The sequence below is a fragment of the Onychostruthus taczanowskii genome, unplaced genomic scaffold (assembly GCF_017590055.1).
Source record: "Onychostruthus taczanowskii isolate IOZ18803 unplaced genomic scaffold, ASM1759005v1 scaffold14, whole genome shotgun sequence".
In the NCBI taxonomy this organism is placed as follows: domain Eukaryota; kingdom Metazoa; phylum Chordata; class Aves; order Passeriformes; family Passeridae; genus Onychostruthus; species Onychostruthus taczanowskii.
Window position 1 is genome coordinate 6,765,193 of NW_024498573.1, and position 20,726 is coordinate 6,785,918.

The 20,726-nt window shown below is 50.6% G+C and overlaps 1 protein-coding gene across 2 annotated transcripts; it reads left to right on the plus strand.

The window, feature by feature from the left end:
• The first annotated feature begins 747 nt into the window (after window positions 1–747).
• CSF1R (colony stimulating factor 1 receptor) lies at window positions 748–20,678 on the plus strand. Of its 2 annotated transcripts, none has more exons than XM_041397565.1 (21): window positions 748–918; window positions 5,430–5,675; window positions 6,436–6,720; window positions 7,458–7,594; window positions 8,279–8,438; window positions 9,296–9,485; window positions 10,466–10,581; window positions 10,919–11,039; window positions 11,739–11,929; window positions 12,521–12,633; window positions 14,163–14,289; window positions 14,772–14,876; window positions 15,204–15,314; window positions 15,480–15,642; window positions 16,297–16,403; window positions 16,546–16,661; window positions 17,420–17,542; window positions 17,662–17,773; window positions 18,064–18,163; window positions 18,718–18,823; window positions 19,296–20,678. In XM_041397565.1, exons 1-21 carry the CDS (start codon window positions 870–872, stop codon window positions 19,425–19,427), a joined length of 2,910 nt encoding a protein of 969 aa, XP_041253499.1. In that variant the 5' UTR covers window positions 748–869; the 3' UTR covers window positions 19,428–20,678. The 2 variants fall into 2 exon arrangements, with proteins under 2 accessions (XP_041253499.1, XP_041253502.1); XM_041397568.1 differs by having other exon boundaries at window positions 5,430–5,483.
• Window positions 20,679–20,726: the final 48 nt, after the last annotated feature.

Sequence of the window (20,726 nt, forward strand, 5' to 3'; positions counted from 1 at the left end):
GGGTTGGGCTCTGGGGGAGGAAGGGCCTGTGCTTGAGCCCTGTGGCTGCCTGCTGGTGACAGGGTCACTCTGGGCCCCAGGACTGGAGGTTACTGGGACAGGAGAGAGCAGGGGTCCCCTGTGCCCCCAGCCCAGCCAGGAGCCAGAAGGGGTCTGCATGCTGGACTCCAACACCCTCCCTGCCAGGGAGCTGGTGAAGCTGGCATGGGGCTTGGGGGTGATCCTCTGTGGCCTCAGGACCCCTCTACACTTTTGGTTACACAAAATAATTTGGCATCTTCACAGGCTTTTTCCCACCTGGGAGCTGCCCTAGGATGAATTGCCTTTGCGGGCCTGTTGTGAGGAGTCTGCCATGTCCTGTGAGGGTCCTCAGGTCCCAAAGCCAGCGTGAGCCACTGGGCCTGAGGTGAAACCTGTCCTGCTGAAATGGAATCCACTGCCTGCAAGTGTGGGGACATTGTGTGTCCCTACGCAGGGCAAAAGTCTATAAATGTCCCTGGGGACTGGAGTGGCAGAAGCCAGAGAACATCAGGATTATCCCAAACCCCAGCATGGTGCAGTGGGCCCTGCCAGTCTGGGGATGGACTCCTCTCTGAGACCTGAGGAGGACCCTGCAGCAGGGTGTGCACGCGGGGCTTGTCACTGGTGACGTGACAAAGCACGGCCTGGTTTTTTTCCCCCTGTTTCAAAAACAAACAAAATAGGGAATTTGTAACTTGTGGTCTGCTCAGAAAGGAGAAGCTCCTGAGAAGGGAGCGCTGGCTACGGTGCCCACGAGAAGAGGCACCCACAGCTTGAGAGGATCCTCCAGCAGCATTGGCTCCACGCTGGGGACACCACGGTGCTGGGGACACCACGGTGCTGGGGACATGGGCCCTGCTCTCCTCCTGCTGCTCACTGCAGCTGGCTTCTGGCATGGTGAGTACTCCCAAAGGCCCACGTCACTCCAGGGGAGCTGTGGGATGTGGTGAGGCTTTCCTGGGTGTCTGGTGTGAGTGCTCCATTCCTTCTCTGGCGATGGCCTTGGTGGGGACGGGGCTGTGCTGGAGCTGCACTGCCAGACTCGCAGCTCCTGGAGGTGGAGGGTGAAGCTGGGCTCCCAGCCATGTGTCCCAAAAGGCTGCTGTGGGCTGGGATTGGTCCCTGTTTGCTGCTGCATGCAGTGGACACTGCTGTGAGCAGGTTGAAGGATCCTTGGCGTGGGTAGGCAGAAGGTGAAGATGTAGGGAAGAGACACCAATGCTGGAATTCAGTGCAGACTTGGCTGTAGCAGCTTTCTGAAGGTCATCCAGGGCCGGCTGGAATTAGAGAGGGAGGGCAGTGGTGGAAAGAGGGAAAGGTGGGAAGAGGGTGTGTTGCTGCTCTGTTGGTTCTGGAGCCTGGCTTGCCCTTGGCTGCTTGCAGCCCTGCCAGGGTAAGGCCAAGGAGGATGGAGAGGTGCATGTAGCATAGGAGAGCCCTGGCTCTGGGGAGATAGGAAAGGGAGACTTCCCCCTCTTTGGATCTGGACAGGGTTTAAGATGAAGGAATGGTTCAGCAGCAACTGTGTCCTGAGGGAAGCTCTTTCCAAAGTAAAACTTTGCTCAAACGGGGAAGGAGCTGGAGGTGTTTGGTCTGCAGGTGAAGGAGTCAGGAAAATCATCTGCACTGGTACCTTCCAAAGCACCTCGTGCCCAGCTGGAATGTCTGAGGATTGCTGGTTTGTGATGGTGCTGGCACACACAGCAGGGCTTTAGAGCGAGGGTGTGATGGAAACAACTCAGCCAGCCAAGAAGGGAAAGGTGAACATGCCTGTTTTTTGAGGCTGCAGAGATGGCCAAGAAGTGATAACCCACCAAGCTCAAAAAAGAGTCACTAATCTTGTTTTGATGTTTACAAACCAAGAGTTGGAAACCAGCATTACTAATCTTGCATTTTGAAGTGCTGGGAACCTCTCAGGTCCTGTGTGGCACTCACCTTGATATTCGTTTTGAGCATGCTTGGGACACAGTGAGACTGTGGTGTGAAGTCCTCCTTGGAAGGGGACAGCCTGTGGGGAAAGCATTTAGCATGTGACAGGCAGTGAATCCTTCTTGGGCCACTGCAGTGCTCATCTTTACAGCCCAAGACATTTGCATCCCTCTCACTTGTTGTTTCACTTCAAATGACATTTGCAACATGTTGAGCATAATTGTCTAGATCTGCTGTGCTGCGAACTGGGTTGTGAAGGCCTCAGGATTTTTAATTTCTTGTGGTTTTTTACGATAATAAGGACTAGAAGGTCTAATGCAGATCTGTGAGAGATCATAACTATAGCTTTTAGGATCTCTCCAAAGGTTCCTTGAGCCCCTGGCCAGTGCCAAATCACCAGCTGTGACATCTTCACGAGGCACTGTCTGTCATGCCAGGCTGTAGGACACACATTTGTTTCGGTACCAGCACTGCTGGCCATCTGCAGCACAAAGCTGCACCATGCCAAGGGTTTACAAAGCAATATCCTCCAGCTGGAGTCAGAGCCTGGCTTCCTTCTCCTGCCTCTTGGATTGCAAGGGCACCTTCTGTGAGTGCCCAGGGCTGAGTAATGTGAATGTTGTGATCTGGGCTCTTGCTGGGGGAGGGTAAGGGGCTCAGATCAAGCAGAGGAAATGTTTTAAGCTTGATCATCTTGTATCTGTGTTCTTGGCCACCTTGAGATGTATTCCTGGGGGTTTTGTTTCCCTATTGTGGGTAACCTAAACCTCTGAGGCAGAAGCCCCAAGCAGAGCTGTGATGAGCACACTTTTCTCCATCCCTGGTTCCCCAGATACTGTAGGTGACTCTGGGGTCCTCAGAAATCAAACTTTTCCTTGCTATCTCTGAGGGTGGGACAAAGGGAGCTCAGGTCTGGTATGGGCCCCTCTCAGGGCTGGACCTTAGCCAGTTACTCCCCAGAACTGACTCAAAATCCTGGTGGCTGGCTTCTGTGATAAGGACCCTGGACACTTCTGTCATACCAGCCTTCACTTCTCCTTCCTCACCAAATGCTCAGCAGAGGAAAGCAATGTTTTGGCTGGCACAGGAGAGGCAGGGAGAGTCTGCAGCTGTAAGGAGAGGTCATGGTTACACAACCCAAGTGTGGTAAAACCTCTGGCCAGCAGTTACTGGCAGTGCTGCGGAAGCTGCTAGAGAGCAGAAGAGAGACATCCTCGGGCTTCGTGCAAGATTGCACAGTGGTCAGCAGGGAGAGAGCCTCCCCAGCAGCCCTGCTTCCCCATTCTGGAAAAGGACCCACTGCTCTGACTCATCCCCCAGCACACATGAAGGAGTGGGAGCTTAGTGACCTTCCCCTCGCCTTGTCCTGCACTTGGTGTCTCTGTCTGTCTGTCCTCGCTCCACTTGTCTGGTGCTTACAGAGTTGCTGTGAGTCTCTAGTGACAGCCTGAAGGCTTTTTCCCCACTGTTCTGGAGAGCACCTGCCCAGAGCCTTTTCTGGCCCCAGCACCTCAGTAGTACCTGTAAGCTGGTGACAGCAAAGATGCACAGTGAGATGACTCCTGTTCGTTTTGTTTTCTTTCCTTGTCCTCCTGCAAAAAGAGTCATTTTCCCCATGAAATGGTGCCAAAGCCCTGGATGTGGATGGATAGCCAAAGCAGAGAGTAGGTGAGGGAAAAGGATACAGTGGCAAAGAGTTAAAGCAACAGAAATATCAAGTCCCATTAGAAAGCACAGCTTAGCAAAAGGGGAGGAATGTTTTGCCTCAGATATGTGGAAAATGTAGCTTTGTAAATTATTCTGGGATGTGTTTTTCTCCACTCTGGGCTTCTCCTCTTTCCACAGAAAGATAAAAGTAATTAAAAAAAAAAAAAAAAAAAGGAACAGGGAGATAAAATGTCACATTTTCCATGCTCCAAAGATTCTTGTTCTCTGCTTCTCCCTACAGGGCTGGTGAGTTTAATCTGGGCCTTGTCTGGGCTTCCCCATGGCCACTGTGTCATTGACACACACCAGCAATGCTCTCCAGGGTCTTCTCAACCCTTGGTTCCATGCAGGGAGCCATCAGCCCATAATGGCTTAAATGCTGCTCTTTGGGCTCTGGTGTGTGGGCTCTGGATGGCACAGCCCTGAGCACAGCTGGTAGCCCAGGAGACACAGCTGTACCTTGGGCATTGCCTTCCTGCCCTAAAGATCTGTGATCAGGGGTGGATGAGGATGGGGCTGTGCTTCTGCTGGCTCTTACAGGGCCAGTGTCCGTGGCAGGAAGATCACTGCCTGCAGAGCAATGAACTGATAAATTGCACAGCTCCCTTTGTGGTTAGCATCATTTAAATGAGGGTGTGTGTCCCTTTAAGATGTAAGGCTGGGTTAGTGACTGGGAAGGAAAGCAGAAGTGGGAGAATAGCCCTGGACAGGGGCTGGAAGGGGGTGCAGAGCCCCCCAAGCACAGATAGCCATTTGCAATGTGTTTCCTGTCCTCCCTGAGGGCCTGGCGTGGGGTGGCTGCACCACTTCTTCCCCAGCCCTGTGGCACTGATTCATTCTGCACTTCCCCCCACCCTAAATATAGGAGGTGACTCAAAGAACTCGCTGACAGGGCAAAACAGGGAAAAAATATTTCCCTCTGACACTCAGGCTGGAGTAGGACCCTGGTTCCCCTTTATTCAGCCAGCAGAGCAGGCATCTTCAAAGCAGAGATGCATCAGAACTCTGGCTGGTTGTGATGCTGGTGTGTGCAGGACTGGTGTGTTGTATGAGTGACTACAGCTATGGGCTGTCATCAGCTCTTTAGCATTTCCATGCCTCAGTTTCCTCTCCCAAATAGGAATAATAATAATGCTGTGTCGTTTCATAATGTTTTGTTGGTGTCTGTGAGGAGAATGCAGTGTGTGATTCCATGATACCCATGAGGAAGTGTCCTTCAAAATCCAGTACTTGGCAACAAAAAGCCAGTTTCCCCAAATGATATGCACTGACCTCCTCCTCTGCAGGAGCCTTCCAGGTCTGTTCTAGCTCATCTCAGCACCAATGCAACAAAGAGCCCTTGCACCAAACTTGGCTTAAACACCACCAAATGATGCTATGTGCTAACCCAGTTCATAGAGCAGCTCCAGCTCTGCCACAAAAGGAAAACTGTTGTAAGAAGAGGCAAAAAATCAGCAGGAACAATTGCCAAACTGGCATTTGCCCTAATCAGCTCCAGATGATTGTTTTTCCTGTCCCAGTTGTCTAAATGTTCAAATGGCAGGGAATTGTGGAGGATGGTGTTTCTTCCCTGAAATTAATTCCTTGGAGTATCAGGCCATATGGGTCTGGTGGGACAGAGAATGGGTGGAGTGATGTGAGCCAAAAATCCAGACTGAATCCCAAGCTCAGCCTTTTCCTGATGCTGAGCTACTCCATTCTCAGCAGCGTGAACTCCAAAGGAGAATCTTTAAGGATCATTTTTGTATTCTCACTTTCTCTTTCCCTTGCAGGCTCAGCATCTCCAGTGATCAGCCCTGACCTCCCTGCTCTGGTTGTCAACACAGGTGATCCAGTCCTCTTGCACTGCTCAGGAGAGTCTGAAGTTGCATGGAATAGCAAAGAGGTTACATTCAGTAACCACACCACCAGCACCCTCAGTATTCCCAAGGCCACTTACAGGAACACAAGCACCTATAGCTGTGCTTATGCCAACAGCAGTGACAAGGGCATTGCAGCCATCCACCTGTTTGTGAGAGGTAACCCTGCTTCTCTCTTCCCACTGGCAGAGCAGCCTCCTTGCAGGGAGCACGGCACAGCTCCTTTCTGCTGTGCTGTGCTTGTGTGTGTGCCTGGGGAGCAGTGCAGGCTCCTGGTGGAGCCACAGCCATGTGAGCCCACACAAAATGGGGCCCGTGGTTAAAGTACAGAGCTACATCTCATATATATGTGGAACTCTTTCACATATATGTGAATTTCTCCCTCCTTCTGCTGTGGCTTCCCTTCTTGAAAAAACAGTCGGTTCAGTGTTGTAATGAGCAGTGAGATTTGCAAATCAGAGAACCCTATTGCCAGTACCTCAGATAAGGGAGAGAGTCACATGAATTACATCCTCACAACATGACCTGAACCCCAAATATTCTTTTATCCCAGAAGAAGCTCTGCTGTGGTAGCTCTACCACTTAACTTCACCCCTTCCCTTGTACCACAAGTGCTGCCCTGAGCAGGGAGGTCTCATAAGTAAATCTTACAAGTTTAATTAGAGGTATGCATATTTTCAGCCTCCCTTATCCATGGACATTTGTGAGCTGGTTGCTGTGATCCCCTCAAAGGCATTAGCTGGAGCTGGGTTTGTCATGTGAGTGTTTGGAGGCTGAGTCAGGCAGGCGCTGAGCAGGGCTGCCCCAGCCCCGAACTCCCACTGGGCAGCAGGGCTGGAGGCTTGCCCTTGCTGGAATGTGTCTCAGCTTCAGTGCATTTTCTGACCCCTCTCACAAGCCTGTCCTGTCTCCTCTGCAGATCCTGATAATGTGTGGTACATCCCCTCTTTCCGGGTCCGGGGAATTAAAGGCAGGAATGTTGATTTCCCCTGTCTCATCACGGCCCCCGAGTACGGATCCAGTGTGACTCTGATCATGGATAATGCCTCTACTCTCCCACCTGGGACCAACTACTCCTTCAGTGCTGAGAGAGGAGTAACACTGTACAATGTGCAAAACAAGCATAAAGGTTATTACCGATGCCAAGCACAGATAAATGGAAAAATAAAGAATTCATCAAGAATAAGACTGGTTGTGGAAGAAGGTAAAGAGCAGAGATTGTTGCTGTCCTAAGGGCCACAAATAGCTAAGCTGGCCGCAGTAGATAGTTAAGGAAAAGCTCCTTGCCAGAGGCAGGAAAGAGCTTCTGAACCTGCAGTTTCAAAAGGTTATTTAATGGAGGACAATTCCATCGGCCTCTGGCAAATTGTTTCCTTTGGGTGGGTTTGCATGGGTTCAGCAGTCTTTAAATCTTTGCAGCCACTGTCACAGACCAGAGAAAGTTGTTCACCAATCTGTCCAGTGTTCTGCAAGTCCTTGGGCCCCAATGCTCCATCTGTAACCATGGCAAAATCTTCTCCTTCCTTTTCTACCCACAGTCCTGACTGCTGTGCTCTCCCCCCCTGTACTGCTTCCCACAGACATGTGCTCAAAAGGGAGTGGGGTTCTCTAGGGAAGGGGAAGGCAGGAGGTAAAGAGGCTAAAGAGGATGGAAAGGAGGATGTAGAATCATAGAATAGAGTCATAAAATAGTTTGGGTGGGAAGAAACATTGAAAATCTCATTCCAAGCTCACTGCCACAGGTAGGGATGCTACCTGCTAGATCAGGTTGTTCAGGTCCCACCTAACCTGGCCCTGAACGCTTCAGGATGGGGCATCCACAACTTCTCTGGGCAACCTGTGCCACACCACCCAAGGCAGGCAGGTCCTGGGGAGTCTCCAGAGCACGTGGGATCACTGGAAAGGCTGACACTGGGTCTTTCCCTGCTTGCCTTTGAGCAGCACTGGAGAAGCCTGTGTCAGTGATGATGGACCCTGCAGAGCATGTGCGAATCGTGGGAGAGCCTTTCCAAGTCACCTGCAGAGTGATTGCTCCTTCCCACAAGTATGACATCAGATGGGAGACAGCAGCAAAGACAGTAAGCTGGAGTGTGGGGCTTTCCTGGAAAATGGGGAACACAGGGTGGTAAGAACTGCCCTGAGCCACAGCAAAACCTTGAACCACCCAACCAAAGCAGCTGGTCAAGCTGTAGAAATTTGAATATCCTTTTTTTGGGATGACACAGGATTAAGAAACACCTGCCTGTTGTCAGAACAGTTCTGCAATGGATGAGAATGTGTTGTTTCAGCTGAGTTTATTGGACAGGAGCCACAGTACCTATTAAAGCAACATTTCTCCACCCAGCCCTGCCAGGGCTTATAAAGCAGCAAACATTTTCAGGAGAGAGTTCTCCAGAGAAAAGAATGTCTGAAGAAAAGGAATACATTTCAAAATCTCTATGATGCCGACTTCTAACTGCTAGATGGTTAGATGGGGTTTGGTAGAAGTCCTTATTATAACTGATACCTTTATTAAGGAGATGAAACAACACACAAGGCATGTTTGGATCACACAGTGTAAGGCCAAGCAGCAGTCACAAGGCTGACAATAGCTACAACCTAACTGCTGTGGAATATCTACCCTGGATCCTTGGGGTTCAGTGCCTCTGGGTCTCCACACAGGTTGCTCTCAGGGATGATAGAGAGTTCTCTAGCCCAGGGCAGGCAAGATGTGTTTGTTCTGCTCTCCCAACATGTGCTATTCCCTGCTCTCTGCCTGACAGGTCATGAGAACTAAAAGGACTGACTTTGAAAATGGCAACTACTTCATCAATGACACCCTGTCCGTTGCAACTGTGACCATGGAAGACAGTGGGAAGTACATCTGTATAGCCAACAATTCAGTAGGATTCAGGAATGCCTCAACCATGCTTCAGGTAGTAGGTGAGTACTTCCCCAAAAGCCTAGTAGGGCTGAATCATGTGTAGCCTTGGGTATTTGCTGCTTCTGCCTCCATTCTCTTCCTAGATTTTTTGTTGGAAACATAATTCTCACTTGTGCTTGAGGGCTTACATGAGAACTATGGAGCTGCTAGGAAAGGAACTGGTATTCCCTTTGTATCTTGAGGGGCCACAGGACACGTTTTGGGCTCTGAATGAAAAATTGGAGTGCTCCTCTCAGTCTCTGTGCCTTTAAACAGTAAAAAGGGAGGGGGCAAGGTTGTGCTGGAAGATGAGGAAAGGCTGGTTAGAAGCAAGGGCAAGCCACATGAGCAGAGTACGGATCTGGTCTCTTCCAGCCACAGATCCACACAGGGGATTCTGGTCTATTACACACTTGTTTGTATCTCAAGATGGAAAATTCACCCTTACAGCCCACAGGCTGGACTTTGCTGATGATCCAAAGCTGCTGCATACCACAGCTCAGAAGGAAGGCTCAGTCTGAGTTATCTCCTAGTGAGAAGCCAGGATTTTAGCTAAAGGGCCTGTCTTTCCTAAACAATTAGGAGATACTATTTAGCCTCGTCACTTCTTAGGATACAGCATGTACAACTTCTTTCCTCAGAGACTTTACAAAGATTTTCTAGCTCTCCTCAGGCAGTGTAATCCATGGTGCCATGACAAAGAAATAATTTAAGAGTACTCCTTTGGGAACATAACCTGTGTGATGTTTCATTCCCTCCTGCAGTCTCCCAGCTGAGGCTGCTCTTTCCAATAATGATCCATTTATGGAGCTGGTGTAAGGTTATTCCAGGTCTCTGGACATGCCCGCTGACAGTCATGCTCTCCTCTACCCTGCAGAGAGAGGCTACGTGCACCTGACCCCAGGGCAAGCCACCAGCCTGGAGGTTGCTCTGGGAGAGAGTGTGGAGCTGCAGGTCCACATTAAGGCTTACCCAAAACTTCTCCACTGGGCCTGGGAACACAGGAATCCCTTGAAGCACTCTAAAACCACCATATTCAAGGGCGAAATGATCTCTGGAAACAACTGGTACGTGCTCTTTGTCTTCTACACTACTATGGCATGTTTCCAAGAGAGCTTTCCTTGAGACAGGCAGGCCCCATTCTGCAGAAAACCCTCTGGTTTTAAAGAGGGAAACTGTTCTGCATTTCTGTTTTCTCTTTCCAGTATTATTAGGAAACCACAGTATGATCAGATCAAGGAGGACACCACCCTTCTCTGAACTGGTGGCCTTCTCTTTAGAAAGCCTTGTGGAAGTCAGTATCACGTTTGTGATCTGATTGTTCAATTCTGCACTCTCCTTGCCAGAAGAAATTGCAGGAGTGGATAAATAATAAAAAAAAGCTTAATTCCCTCACTGGTCCTTGGACCCATCCCCTGCTCTGAGGCTGAGAGAGTGTGCACTGAGAGGCACTGAGAGCCCCATGTCACAAACATTGTTGTGTGAATATGATCTAACAGAGGGTACAGGTCTGCTCTTTCAAAGCCTACAGCCGACTGAGACCAAGGGGAGCTGGAAAGAAAACCATTTCATTTGTTGGGGGTTTGGGCAATTCCCCTTTCATTTCCTTAGAAACAGAAAACAATCCACAAGAGGAACTGTGCCACTTGGCAAAAATTATGGCTTTAGGGTAAACTCTTTCTTGCACTGGGAGCTGAGAAATGGGCTGGGGACAGAGGGGAGCAGGGCTTCATGGAGAAACTCATCCTGCCAGAGGCAGGAGGATCCATCCCCTGAGCCTTGAAAGGCAATGATTTAGATGTCAAATTATTTCTGAGTGTTCACCCACCTGTAGCCTTTCAGAAGTGCTGAAGTGCACTTGGTGGCAAAAGCTATTTCCCCTAGAGATGATCAGTCCCTCCCTACTTCCCCCAGGGAAGCAACTGGCAGGCTCCCTGGTGGGCTGGGATGAGTGCTGGAAGTGTTCACTGCTCCAGAGCACAGGAAGCAGCAGCACCGCACTGAGCAAGGCCTGTGTGCTCTTCACAGTGTTTCTCTCTGTGAGCAGGTACAGCAACACACTCTCCCTGAACCGCCTGAAGGAGGGAGAGGGAGGGCTCTACACGTTTTATGCCTTCCACAGTGTGACCAACGAATCAGTTACCTTCAGTATCTCTCTGAAATGTAAGTGCTTGTCCATCCTTTCACCCTGCTTGCCCCTGGGACTGCTTCCCAGCTGGAAAAAAATAGTTGGTTGGGGTACCAGCCTGCTTCCAGCCCAGCAGCCACGAGACGCCCAAACCTGCCTGTATGTAGCACAGGGATTCCTTCTGGTTTATTGTTGCATGCATGGAAAGGAATCAGCAGCCACGAGACGCACAGACCCAGCCCAAACCTGCCTGTGTGTAGCACAGGGATTCCTTCTGGTTTATTGTTGCATGCATGGAAAGGAAACCAGAGCATGGGAGATGTGCTTTTCCTCTGGTCACAGCATTCACTGTTTTTGTCACTTCCCCAACAGCTTCTCCAAGGGTCTGCAAAATCAAGGTGCCAGCCAATGACTCCAGCCTCCTGCAGTGCGTGGCCATCGGGTACCCTGCCCCACGCATCGAGTGGTACCAGTGCCCCGTCCACTCCGACAGGTGAGAGCTGCCCAGGGCACTGAGCACCTCCAAGCTGTGCCCTGCCCTTGCCTGGCATTCACTGAGCAGCACCACCTGGGCTCCTGGGCAGGCAATAAAGCACAGCCTGCCCAGTGACAAAAACAGGGATGTTGCTCTGCTGGAAAAAGAGGTTCTTGGGGTCTGCCTGAGAAGGGGGGCACTTTCTGTTCCTGAAGTCCTGAGCTTGAAGAGATTGTCCACCTGTGATTCATGTTCTCCCCATGCTTTTGCAAGGAACATATGGATCCTTTGGAGAGGTGCCCTGGTGTAGGTTGCTGGAGTGGTACATCCTGACTGGCCCTGTCATCTTTTTGGGACCTGCACAGGTCGGTGGCTCTGCAGAGCATGGGTTTACTGAGCCACAGAGCCACAGGAAGCAACTGCAGCTGCCTGGACAGGGCTGTTGTGTCTCAGGACCAGCCCCAGTGAAGGGACTGATGACAGAACACATGAAGTGTTAATTATGAGTGCTGAGCCTCATAAAGGCACTCGTGGCTCTGTCTATACAGGGCTGTGGTGTTCAGGGAGAGATCTTTAATTGGGCATAGAGTAACACATCTCACAGAGCTGCAAGCCTAATTCCCTGTGTCTCCTCTCTAGTCTGGCACAGGCCCCTCTCAGCTGTGAGCTGCTGTGCTGCAGAGCAGCACTCACTGTCCCCTCTTGCCATCCCTGCAGGTACAGCGAGGACTACAGACTGATGCACAATGACTCCAGACCCCAGGTGGTGAATGTGTTGCCCTTCCAAGAGGTGGAGGTGGAGAGCATCATCCCCTTCAAGGAGCTGGGTGACAATTTCACCTTCTGCTGCGTGGCCATTAACGGGGAAGGGAACACCTCTGACATGTTTCACTCATTCACCATCACCAGTAAGATCCCAACCATCAGCTTGGCAGAGTGGGGGAGGATGTGGGAGCTTTGAGATTACATCCCTTATGTATATCCCCATTGTCTTGCAAGACAGCTGAAGCAGGTTCCACAAGCCCTTTACCCTCACAGGTGTGAGGCTTTGGCATTTGCCAGTCCTGAGAGCTGTGTGGGAATTTCTGGCTGGGTTATAGCCTGGAGCCAAAGGCTGAGCCACACCATGAGCATCTTATAACTGCAGGACTCAGCTCCAGGGCATGGTGCATCCAGCAGCTTCTCAGCCCACAAAAAAACAAGGGCTGCATCTTTTGGTAGGGCTGTTCTTGCTGCACAGATCTTGGTCCCCAGTCAGTCTGACCTGCACCTGGTGCTGTTTGTGTGGAAAGAGGGGGCTATGAGGAGAACCATTGCAGCCTAAGAGTTTGGCATGAAGACCTTCCCCCAGCTCCCAGCAGTTCCCAGAAGGGTGTGCTGAGGGCAGTGATGGGTGTGTGGCATACAGAGAAATCCAAAGAGAATAGCTGGGCAAAATGCTCCCAGAGTTAGGATTAAAATAAGAGTGTTTACAAATTCTCCTTTTTTTCCTCTTCCAGGGAGTGTTGTGGCCCTTCCAAACAAGCTCTTCAGCCCTGTTCTCTCCACCTGCATAGGTGCATTGGTGCTGCTGCTCCTCCTGCTCCTCTTCCTGCTCTACAAGTACAACCAGGTCAGCTTCCCTGTCCAGGGCAAGGGCTGTGAGGGCTGCCCAGCCTCAGGGGCCACACAGCCTCTGCTGGCAGCCAGGCCAGGGACCCAGGGACCATTCAGCTTGGAGGTACCAGGCAAGCTGCCTCCTTCACCTCCCCTGCCTCCCACATTCCATCTGGAGTTTCCTGCTGCAGGGCAAAGCTCATGCACCCAACCCAGTGTATTAATACCTCCTCTGCCCTGGTCCTTCAGCCTTGTAGCCCACAGGTCAGTGTGGTTATTGTTTGGTGCCAGACACAGGTGCTCACTCTGTGCTGGCAGTTGCAGCTGGTTTTGCTCTGGTCCCCACAAATCCACAGGCTGAATTAAGGGAGAAAAAAAAAAAAAGGTGGTTTGCAGTTTGCATCTACTTTTTATTCTGCTCACTGCTTTATAAAAAAACTGTTTTTATGGGGAAACAGGATGGTGTTAGAAGAAGTTTGTTTCCAGGAAGACTTGGTCACTATTTTTATATAAGAACTTGCCCCATTTTCTCTGCAAGGCTCATTTCCAGCCTTTGGATTCCTTCTCTGTTTTTCCACAAACTGAACCAATCAGTAGCCACCTCTGCTTCATCAGTGGGTGAACATCTCCTGTTTTTCATCTCTCCCTTTTGGCACCCTTCCTTTGACAGCCTATCAAGGCTGAAGATTTTGCAGCAAAGTTCTGGTGCTGGTTGTCAGAAGATCCATCAGAGCCCTCTCTCAGACAAGCACCTACAGCTTAGCAGGCAGAGCTGCCCTTGGACAGTGGTCCAGAGACAGAGAAAAATGGATCAATGTGTAATCAATTTCACAGATCTGAAATAAATAGCTTTTTGGAAGGGCTTGCAAGCCCAAGAGAAGCAGGACATGTCTATAAATAATATGGTTACCTATCTCAGACAAGTACCAGCTTCTCTGCTCAAGGACTCCAGCTCTGCTTCTCTGCCTTGCCTGGTTACTTCTGCCATGACATTCTTGGAAAAGAGAAATTCTTACTTCTCTTTCTCCTTTTTTGTTTTACCCCTGTAAGGGAAGTGGGGGTGAGCCAGCTCCACTGTTCTGCTGTGCTCAGCAGCCAGGGGTCCAAGGAAGGAGACACAGTGGGGACATCTCCCTCCAGCACCAGCTGTCAGCCGCTGCTCTGGTGGGACACGCTGGATCTCCCAGCTCTGCCATCACAAATGATGGCAACAGGCTGCTTCCAGTGGCAATAGAGCCTCCCTCAGTCATAGCTGATGACTTGGGAGGACTTCATAACTGCAAAGAGTCCAGGCTTTCTCACTCAGTCCAGATTCAAAAGATATTTGATGGGCTGAAATCTGTATCTTCCCTCTGCACCTGCAGATCAAAGAGTCCAGGCTGTCCAGAAAAAGCCTCTCTCATTCAGTCCAGATTCAAAAGATATTTGATGGGCTGAAATCTGTATCTTCCCTCTGCACCTGCAGAGTGAGCCTGAGTGGATGTTGGGACTGGGGAACCCTCCCAGCTTGGGAAACACTGAGTAACTGGAGTCTCTTCCTTGCAGAAACCCAAGTATCAGGTGAGGTGGAAGATCATTGAGGCCTGTGAGGGCAATAATTACATCTTTATCGATCCCACTCAGCTGCCATACAATGAAAAATGGGAGTTTCCAAGGAACAACCTCCAGTTTGGTAAGAAACCTTCCCTGCTGCTTGCCTGGTGGCATGAAGCTCATCAGAGAGCTGAAATGCTTCAGGAGTCAGAGCCAAAGCTCTGGGTGATATCCAAAGCTGCAGCCAGACATTCCAGCAGCATCCTTAACCAGGCCTTGCTGCTCTCTCCCCCACAGGATGGGAAGCAAGTGGCAGGGTGTGGCCTCCCTCCTCCTTTGCTCCAAGGAAGGCTGCAGGGGTCATGTCCCTCCTCTTGCAGGTGGGGTCATTCCTAAGGCACAGCCTTGGTGAGGCAGAGTTTGGAGCTGGCCTCTTTCACACCACCTTTGCTCACAGTAGAGTTCCCCACAGATGTTTGCCAGCTCCTGACTAAGGGATGTGTCATCTTGTGTGAGCCCAGCAGGCATCCCCATCCAGCAGACATCCTCCTCAAGGCTGTGTGCAGGACAGCTCTCAATCTTTATCAAATGTCTTAAAAGTACACTTTTTTCTCTCTGCAGGAAAAACTCTTGGAGCAGGAGCCTTTGGAAAAGTGGTAGAAGCCACAGCTTTTGGGCTGGGCAAAGAAGATTCGGTGCTCAAAGTGGCTGTGAAGATGCTAAAGTGTGAGCACAGAGCAACTTGCAAGGGCTGAAGTCCTCCACGCTCCTCTGGGCAGGATGTAGTGTGTGTTCACCACATGTTGGTGATCACAGGCTGCAACAGCTACTTTTTAAAGTTGTTTCTGTGCCAAGTACCAGATGCTGGAATCACATTACTGCCTTTTTTGTGGACAGGGGAGGCCAGTGGCACAGTTAGAGGACATAGTTTTCACTCTAAGTGTGTTTCCTCCTTTTGTTCCATAACTCTGTCTACACCTTTTTTGGTCCTCTCCCTTAATCTCCCCTTGTCCCTCCCTCACTCCTTCACACAATCCTTCTCTCACCCCACAGCATCAGCAGACAGGGATGAGCAGGAGGCTCTCATGTCTGAGCTGAAGATCATGAGTCACTTGGGACACCACGAGAACATTGTGAACCTGCTGGGGGCGTGCACCTGTGGAGGTAGGATCCCCCAGCCCTGCTGCCCCCACAGACCCCTGGCAGAGCCCCTCCTCTAGGCACAATGTGAGCTGATGAGCTGGGTGGATTCTGCTGCTCTCCCAGGGAAAGCAATCCTCAGGGCAGGTCACAGCATTCCTTAATGAACCCTCTCTGCTGCTCTCCCAGGCCCAATCCTTGTCATCACCGAGTACTGTCGCTATGGAGATCTGCTGAACTTCCTGAGGAAGAAGACTGAATCCATAATTATCCAGGATTCTGCCCTGGACACCTCTTTAGACAGTGCTGCTGATTACAAAAACATTGAGCTAGAGAAAAAATACATCCGCAGGTAGGAGCAGAGCTGGGGTGGCTGCAGGGCTGAGCAATGCAGGGCTGAGCAATGCAGGGGTGGGCAATGCAGGGCTGAGCTATGCAGGGCTGAGAAATGCAGGACTGAGCCATGCAGGGCTAAGAAATGCAGGACTGAGCCATGCAGGGCCTGGGTGCTCACTGGGAGAAGTGTGAAGAGCACTGTACTGGGGAGAGATCAAGGTCAAAGGCCTGGGGACAGGCAGGATACCAGGATGTAAAAGCCACTGTGGTTGCATGTGTTCAGACCTGGTTATAATTCCAAGTTTTTGAAGGACTTTGACAGCAGCCATTGAATATCCCACAATAAATGTAGTTTTCAGCCCTCTCTGTCCTTCCACAATTCAGGAACAAAACTTTGGCTTCCTGCACTATTGGGCACATGCATTTGGTGGGATGGAGCTGACTGCTCCCCATTACCCTTAAAAAGAAGGAACAGTACAGCCCCATAACACAGAGGGCCCAGGTCCCCTTTCTGAATCAGCTTCTAGTTTGCCTTTGCCCTCAAGCCCCTGTCTAAGTCACCTTCTGCAGGCAGGCCTGTGGTTTCTCCTCTTGGTGGATATGGAGCAGGGCAGAAGGTACTGCTGGAGGGTTCTAACAGCCTGCCCCCTCTCTGTTGGTTCTTACCCAGTGACAGTGGCTTTTCAAGCCAGGGTTTGGAAACTTATGTTGAAATGAGGCCTGTGTCATCATCATCATCATCATCTTCAGCAGCATCAGATTCTGCGCAAGTCAGGGGTGAGTCAAAGGCTCATTTCTGTGATTTGTGATTTCTTCTTTTGGCCATCCTGTCTGGTTTAGCTCTGGGAACCACAACGTGCCAAAGTTTGTGTTTCTCACCGGCTTTGCAGCAAATCAAAATTTCTGCTTTGAATTTCAGGAAGAAGCTTGGAGGAAGATGAAGCCAGGGAGGATCTCCGTCCCCTCAATCTCTCTGACCTGCTGCAGTTCTCCAGCCAGGTGGCCCAGGGCATGGCATTCCTGGCATCAAAGAACGTGAGTGCCAAGAGGAACACTGCCCCCAGCACACCAGGTGGGCAACACCAGTCCAGCCAAGCAGGAGCCACCACCCTGGCTGCAGAAGGCCTGGGATGTCTTTGGATGGGGTCTCAAAGCTCAAGCAAGCTGCTGCTGGACATGGGCCTGTCTGCTCTGTCTGTTGGGTTCAGACAGGCTGGGCCCTGGTGTCTGGTGTTCCCTGCAGAGCCCTGCTCTCCCACGGCCATCATGGGAGGGCAGTGTTACAGGGGGAACCCAGGGCTGTGCATCATGCTGGTCTCAACATTTTCTCCCCTGTTTTTACACGAGGTCAGGAGCTTTGTTGTGAAGTATTTCTCGCTTTGGCAGTGTCCCTGCTACCCCAGGGACAAGGAACTGAAAGTGGCTGTTGAGCTGACTGCCAGAGCTGGCTCAGAGTGTGACAGTCACCCTGTGACTCTTTCAGGGATGAGGACAGTGTCAACAGCCCCTGGTTCTGACCCTCCCCTTGTGGGGAAGATGACAGCCCCATGAGTTATTAAAGAACAGAGCACAACATGTCACAGTGTCTTAACACTGCAAATGGAGTGCTTGAAAGAGAGCTACAAACACGGAGTTTGTACATGACATGGTGCCTCAGACAGGGGCTCTTCAAGCAGTACATGTTTCCCTTGCCCCTACAAGCATTGTTTTGGTGGCAGGCCTAGGCTGTAGGGAATTTTTTGGGACTGCTGGGGGCCAATGACTGGGTCTCAGTTGTGGTCTCTTCTCCCCAGTGCATCCACCGTGACCTAGCAGCCAGGAATGTGCTCATATCAGATGGACGGGTAGCCAAGATCTGTGACTTTGGCCTGGCCCGGGACATCATGAATGACTCCAACTATGTTGTAAAAGGCAATGTAAGTAATTAAAATGGGCACAAGAGAAGGCACAAGGGTAGGAGGGGCTGGAAGGGACAGACAGGGTGCAGCATAAGCTGCCAGCTTGTCCCAGTCTGCAGGACTCTCTGCTCTTCCAGGCCCGCCTGCCCGTGAAGTGGATGGCCCCAGAGAGCATCTTTGACTGCATTTACACAGTGCAGAGTGATGTGTGGTCTTACGGCATCCTGCTCTGGGAGATCTTCTCCCTTGGTAAGAAAGAAACGAGCTTGCAAACTTTTGTTTTCCGTGGCTCACTACTGCCCTAATGTAGCTGCAGAAAAATTTCCAAGAAAGGAGGAAGGCTGACAAAAATCTAGGTTTATCAGGGCTGTAAAACACTGTTATGTTTCCAGAGGGACCATTCAAAACAAAGAATCCCACATCATTTCTCTAACTCAGGCCTCCCTGCTGATGCTCCAGGCTGCCTGTTCCCACCCCTCAGGGCTGGAGTGTTGAACACTGTGGTCTGACAGCCACCTCTGCTCCTTTTACTGTCACAGGGAAGAGCCCTTACCCTGGCATGGTGGTGAACAGCAAGTTCTACAGCATGGTGAAGCAGGGATACCAGATGGCCAGGCCTGACTTCGCTCCCTTGGAAATGTGAGTGATGCACTGAGATTCACACAGCAGCAACAGGGGAGCTGGAGCTGCCTCATGGCACCAGGCAGGGACATGGCACAGGGACCTTGTCCACAGCTCTGCTTGCTGCTCCCAGGCTAAGGATGGATCCTACCAGGCTGCTCCTTGCTCCTGTAGGAAAACAAGGCCTGGGGCAGTCTATCCAGCATCTCCTGTTTAGGGACAGGAGGGTGAAAACACTCACGTTACATGTCTACATTCCTGAACTTGGTGGGGTTTTCTTCTTTTTTTAGTTAGCATCTTTTGACTCTAGGATTATGAGAAGACAAGCCTGAGTAGGCGACAGGAGGTAATGAGTGTAAGCCTGAAGTCTTGATGGCATGAAGCTTCTTGTTGATTAGTTTGCTCCATCCTCTCCAGTGCTCAGCATTCCCTGGAGCACTGCACTCACCATGGGTTTTTTGGAAGAAGGGACTGCTCAGCCCAGTGTCCCTGACACAGAGTGCTGCAGGGAGGAGCCTGGGCTTGCAGACCCCTGCAGCAGCACCATGCAACCTCCCTGTCTGCCCCTGCAGGTACAGCATCATGCAGGCGTGCTGGAGCCTGGAGCCCACACGCAGACCCACCTTCGACCAGATCAGCTGCTTCATCCAGAAAGAGCTGGAGGTGCATAAGGAGCAGGTGAGGACCTCTGGAGAGCAGAAGGGGGAGGATGTCTTTCCCCCTGTATGAACACAGCTTCTGGACACATGTTCTGTGATACCCCTTACCATGAGCTGATGGGAGCAGTGTAGTGTTGGTGGGAAGTGCAGAGAGGCATCCAGCTGTAGGGTTAAGTCACTCCCCACCACAGCCAAAGAGGGCTGGACAGGGAAACACAGAAACCTCAATGTGACAGGCAGTCATACACTACTACAAGCACTGCACCCTGCCCCATTCCCCTGGACTTGCTGTGCATTCTCTCAGGACTAGCTGTCCACAAAAGCTCAGGCACATGCCTGCCCTGCCTGTTAGCCATGCCCTGTGGGCACAGCAAAGGGTGGTACTGTGGAGTGAGCACAGCCCCAGCTGGTCACCCACACAGGAACAGGTGTCATACATCCAAGGGACCAAAACACACTCAGAGTGTTGTGTCTCTTCCTTTTCTTTCAAGGACTACACCAACCTCCCCTCCAGTGCTGAAGAAGACAGTGGCTGTGACACCTCTGGCTGCTGTGAGGAGTCCTGCGAGCAAGAGGAGAGTGGGCAGCCACTTCTCAAGGGCAACAACTACCAGTTCTGTTAGGTGGGACCTTCACCCTGGGGCTGATCCTGTGAGCTCCAGAGCTCACCCTAGGACACAGACACCTTCTGCTTGGCCTTCTCTGTGCTTTCTGAAGTGTGAGTGTTATGGACTCTCTCACCAAAAGGAGAGCAAAGAAGACACCTTGGGGTCCCAAAGTCTTATCTCACACATAGCATAGAGCTGTTAGGATGGTAACAGGCTCCATCTCTACAAGGTACACAGAGGTCCCCAGCAGCTGCCTTCCCACACCCCAGAGAAGGCTGTGGGAGTTTGGATTTTGTAGTTTTTTAAAAAATACTAGTCACAGCCAAGTAAGACATTTCCAAGTGTCACTCACATTACTGAACCCTTGAGTTTTATAAGCACATCTTGAAATATGTCTGGGCACTGGACCTACTCCACACACTCCCTTTTGTGATGGTTCTGCTCTCTTCCATTTGTCAGTCTGACCCTGGAAATTGCAGTGTGTTTAGAAATAGGTAAAGCTTCTACAGAGCATTAAATATGCATTAACCCCTACACTTCCTCATGCAATCCACCTCTGCAGCTGATGCTTCTGCAGGGGCTGTTTGGGTGAAGTGAGCCACAGAGCCAGCCCCAGGGTTATGTGAACTCGTGCCTCACTAACAGGACAGAAGGACAGTTCTTTCTCAGGTAAAATACAGCAGAAAAGAGTGCTCTTCCATGAGAGCACTGAACACAACCCCCATCCAGGAAAGAATGGCAGCTTAAAGAGGTCTAGAAATGATCATCATTACACATATCCTACAGAACTTCTGAGTTACTGAGCATGTAGCAATCACTGCCTTTGTCACTATTACAGACTTGTACTAAATTTCCTTAATGTACTTTTAATAGTACAGCTGAGGTGATTTTTTTTTTCATAAGCTAGGGCCTAATGCACTTCAACCTATTTCTCAGCTAGCTCTTGCTCAGGGTTACTACTGCCCTGGCCACCCAGTCCTCTGTACCTACCAGAAGTAGCTAAAGAACCTTCTCAGCTTCACCTGACTCAGTGGATAAAGGATCTCTATTCCAGGTACAGGCAAACTGCAACTGACAGGGCTCAGGGAAACTACAACTGCACTGCAGGTGGCCTTTGTCACACTCTGAACAATTTCACTGTGGGCCATTTCTGATTCTATTAAACCTGGGTTTATGCTAACACCAAGTGATTCATTCTTCCTTACTAAATGAAAAGCTAATGTAACTCTGTCAGCATTACAAAAAAATAAAGTATGTTTAACAAAATGAGTCTCTCCTAGAGCTCAAAGGACTGTTCTCAGAGGGGAACAGCTC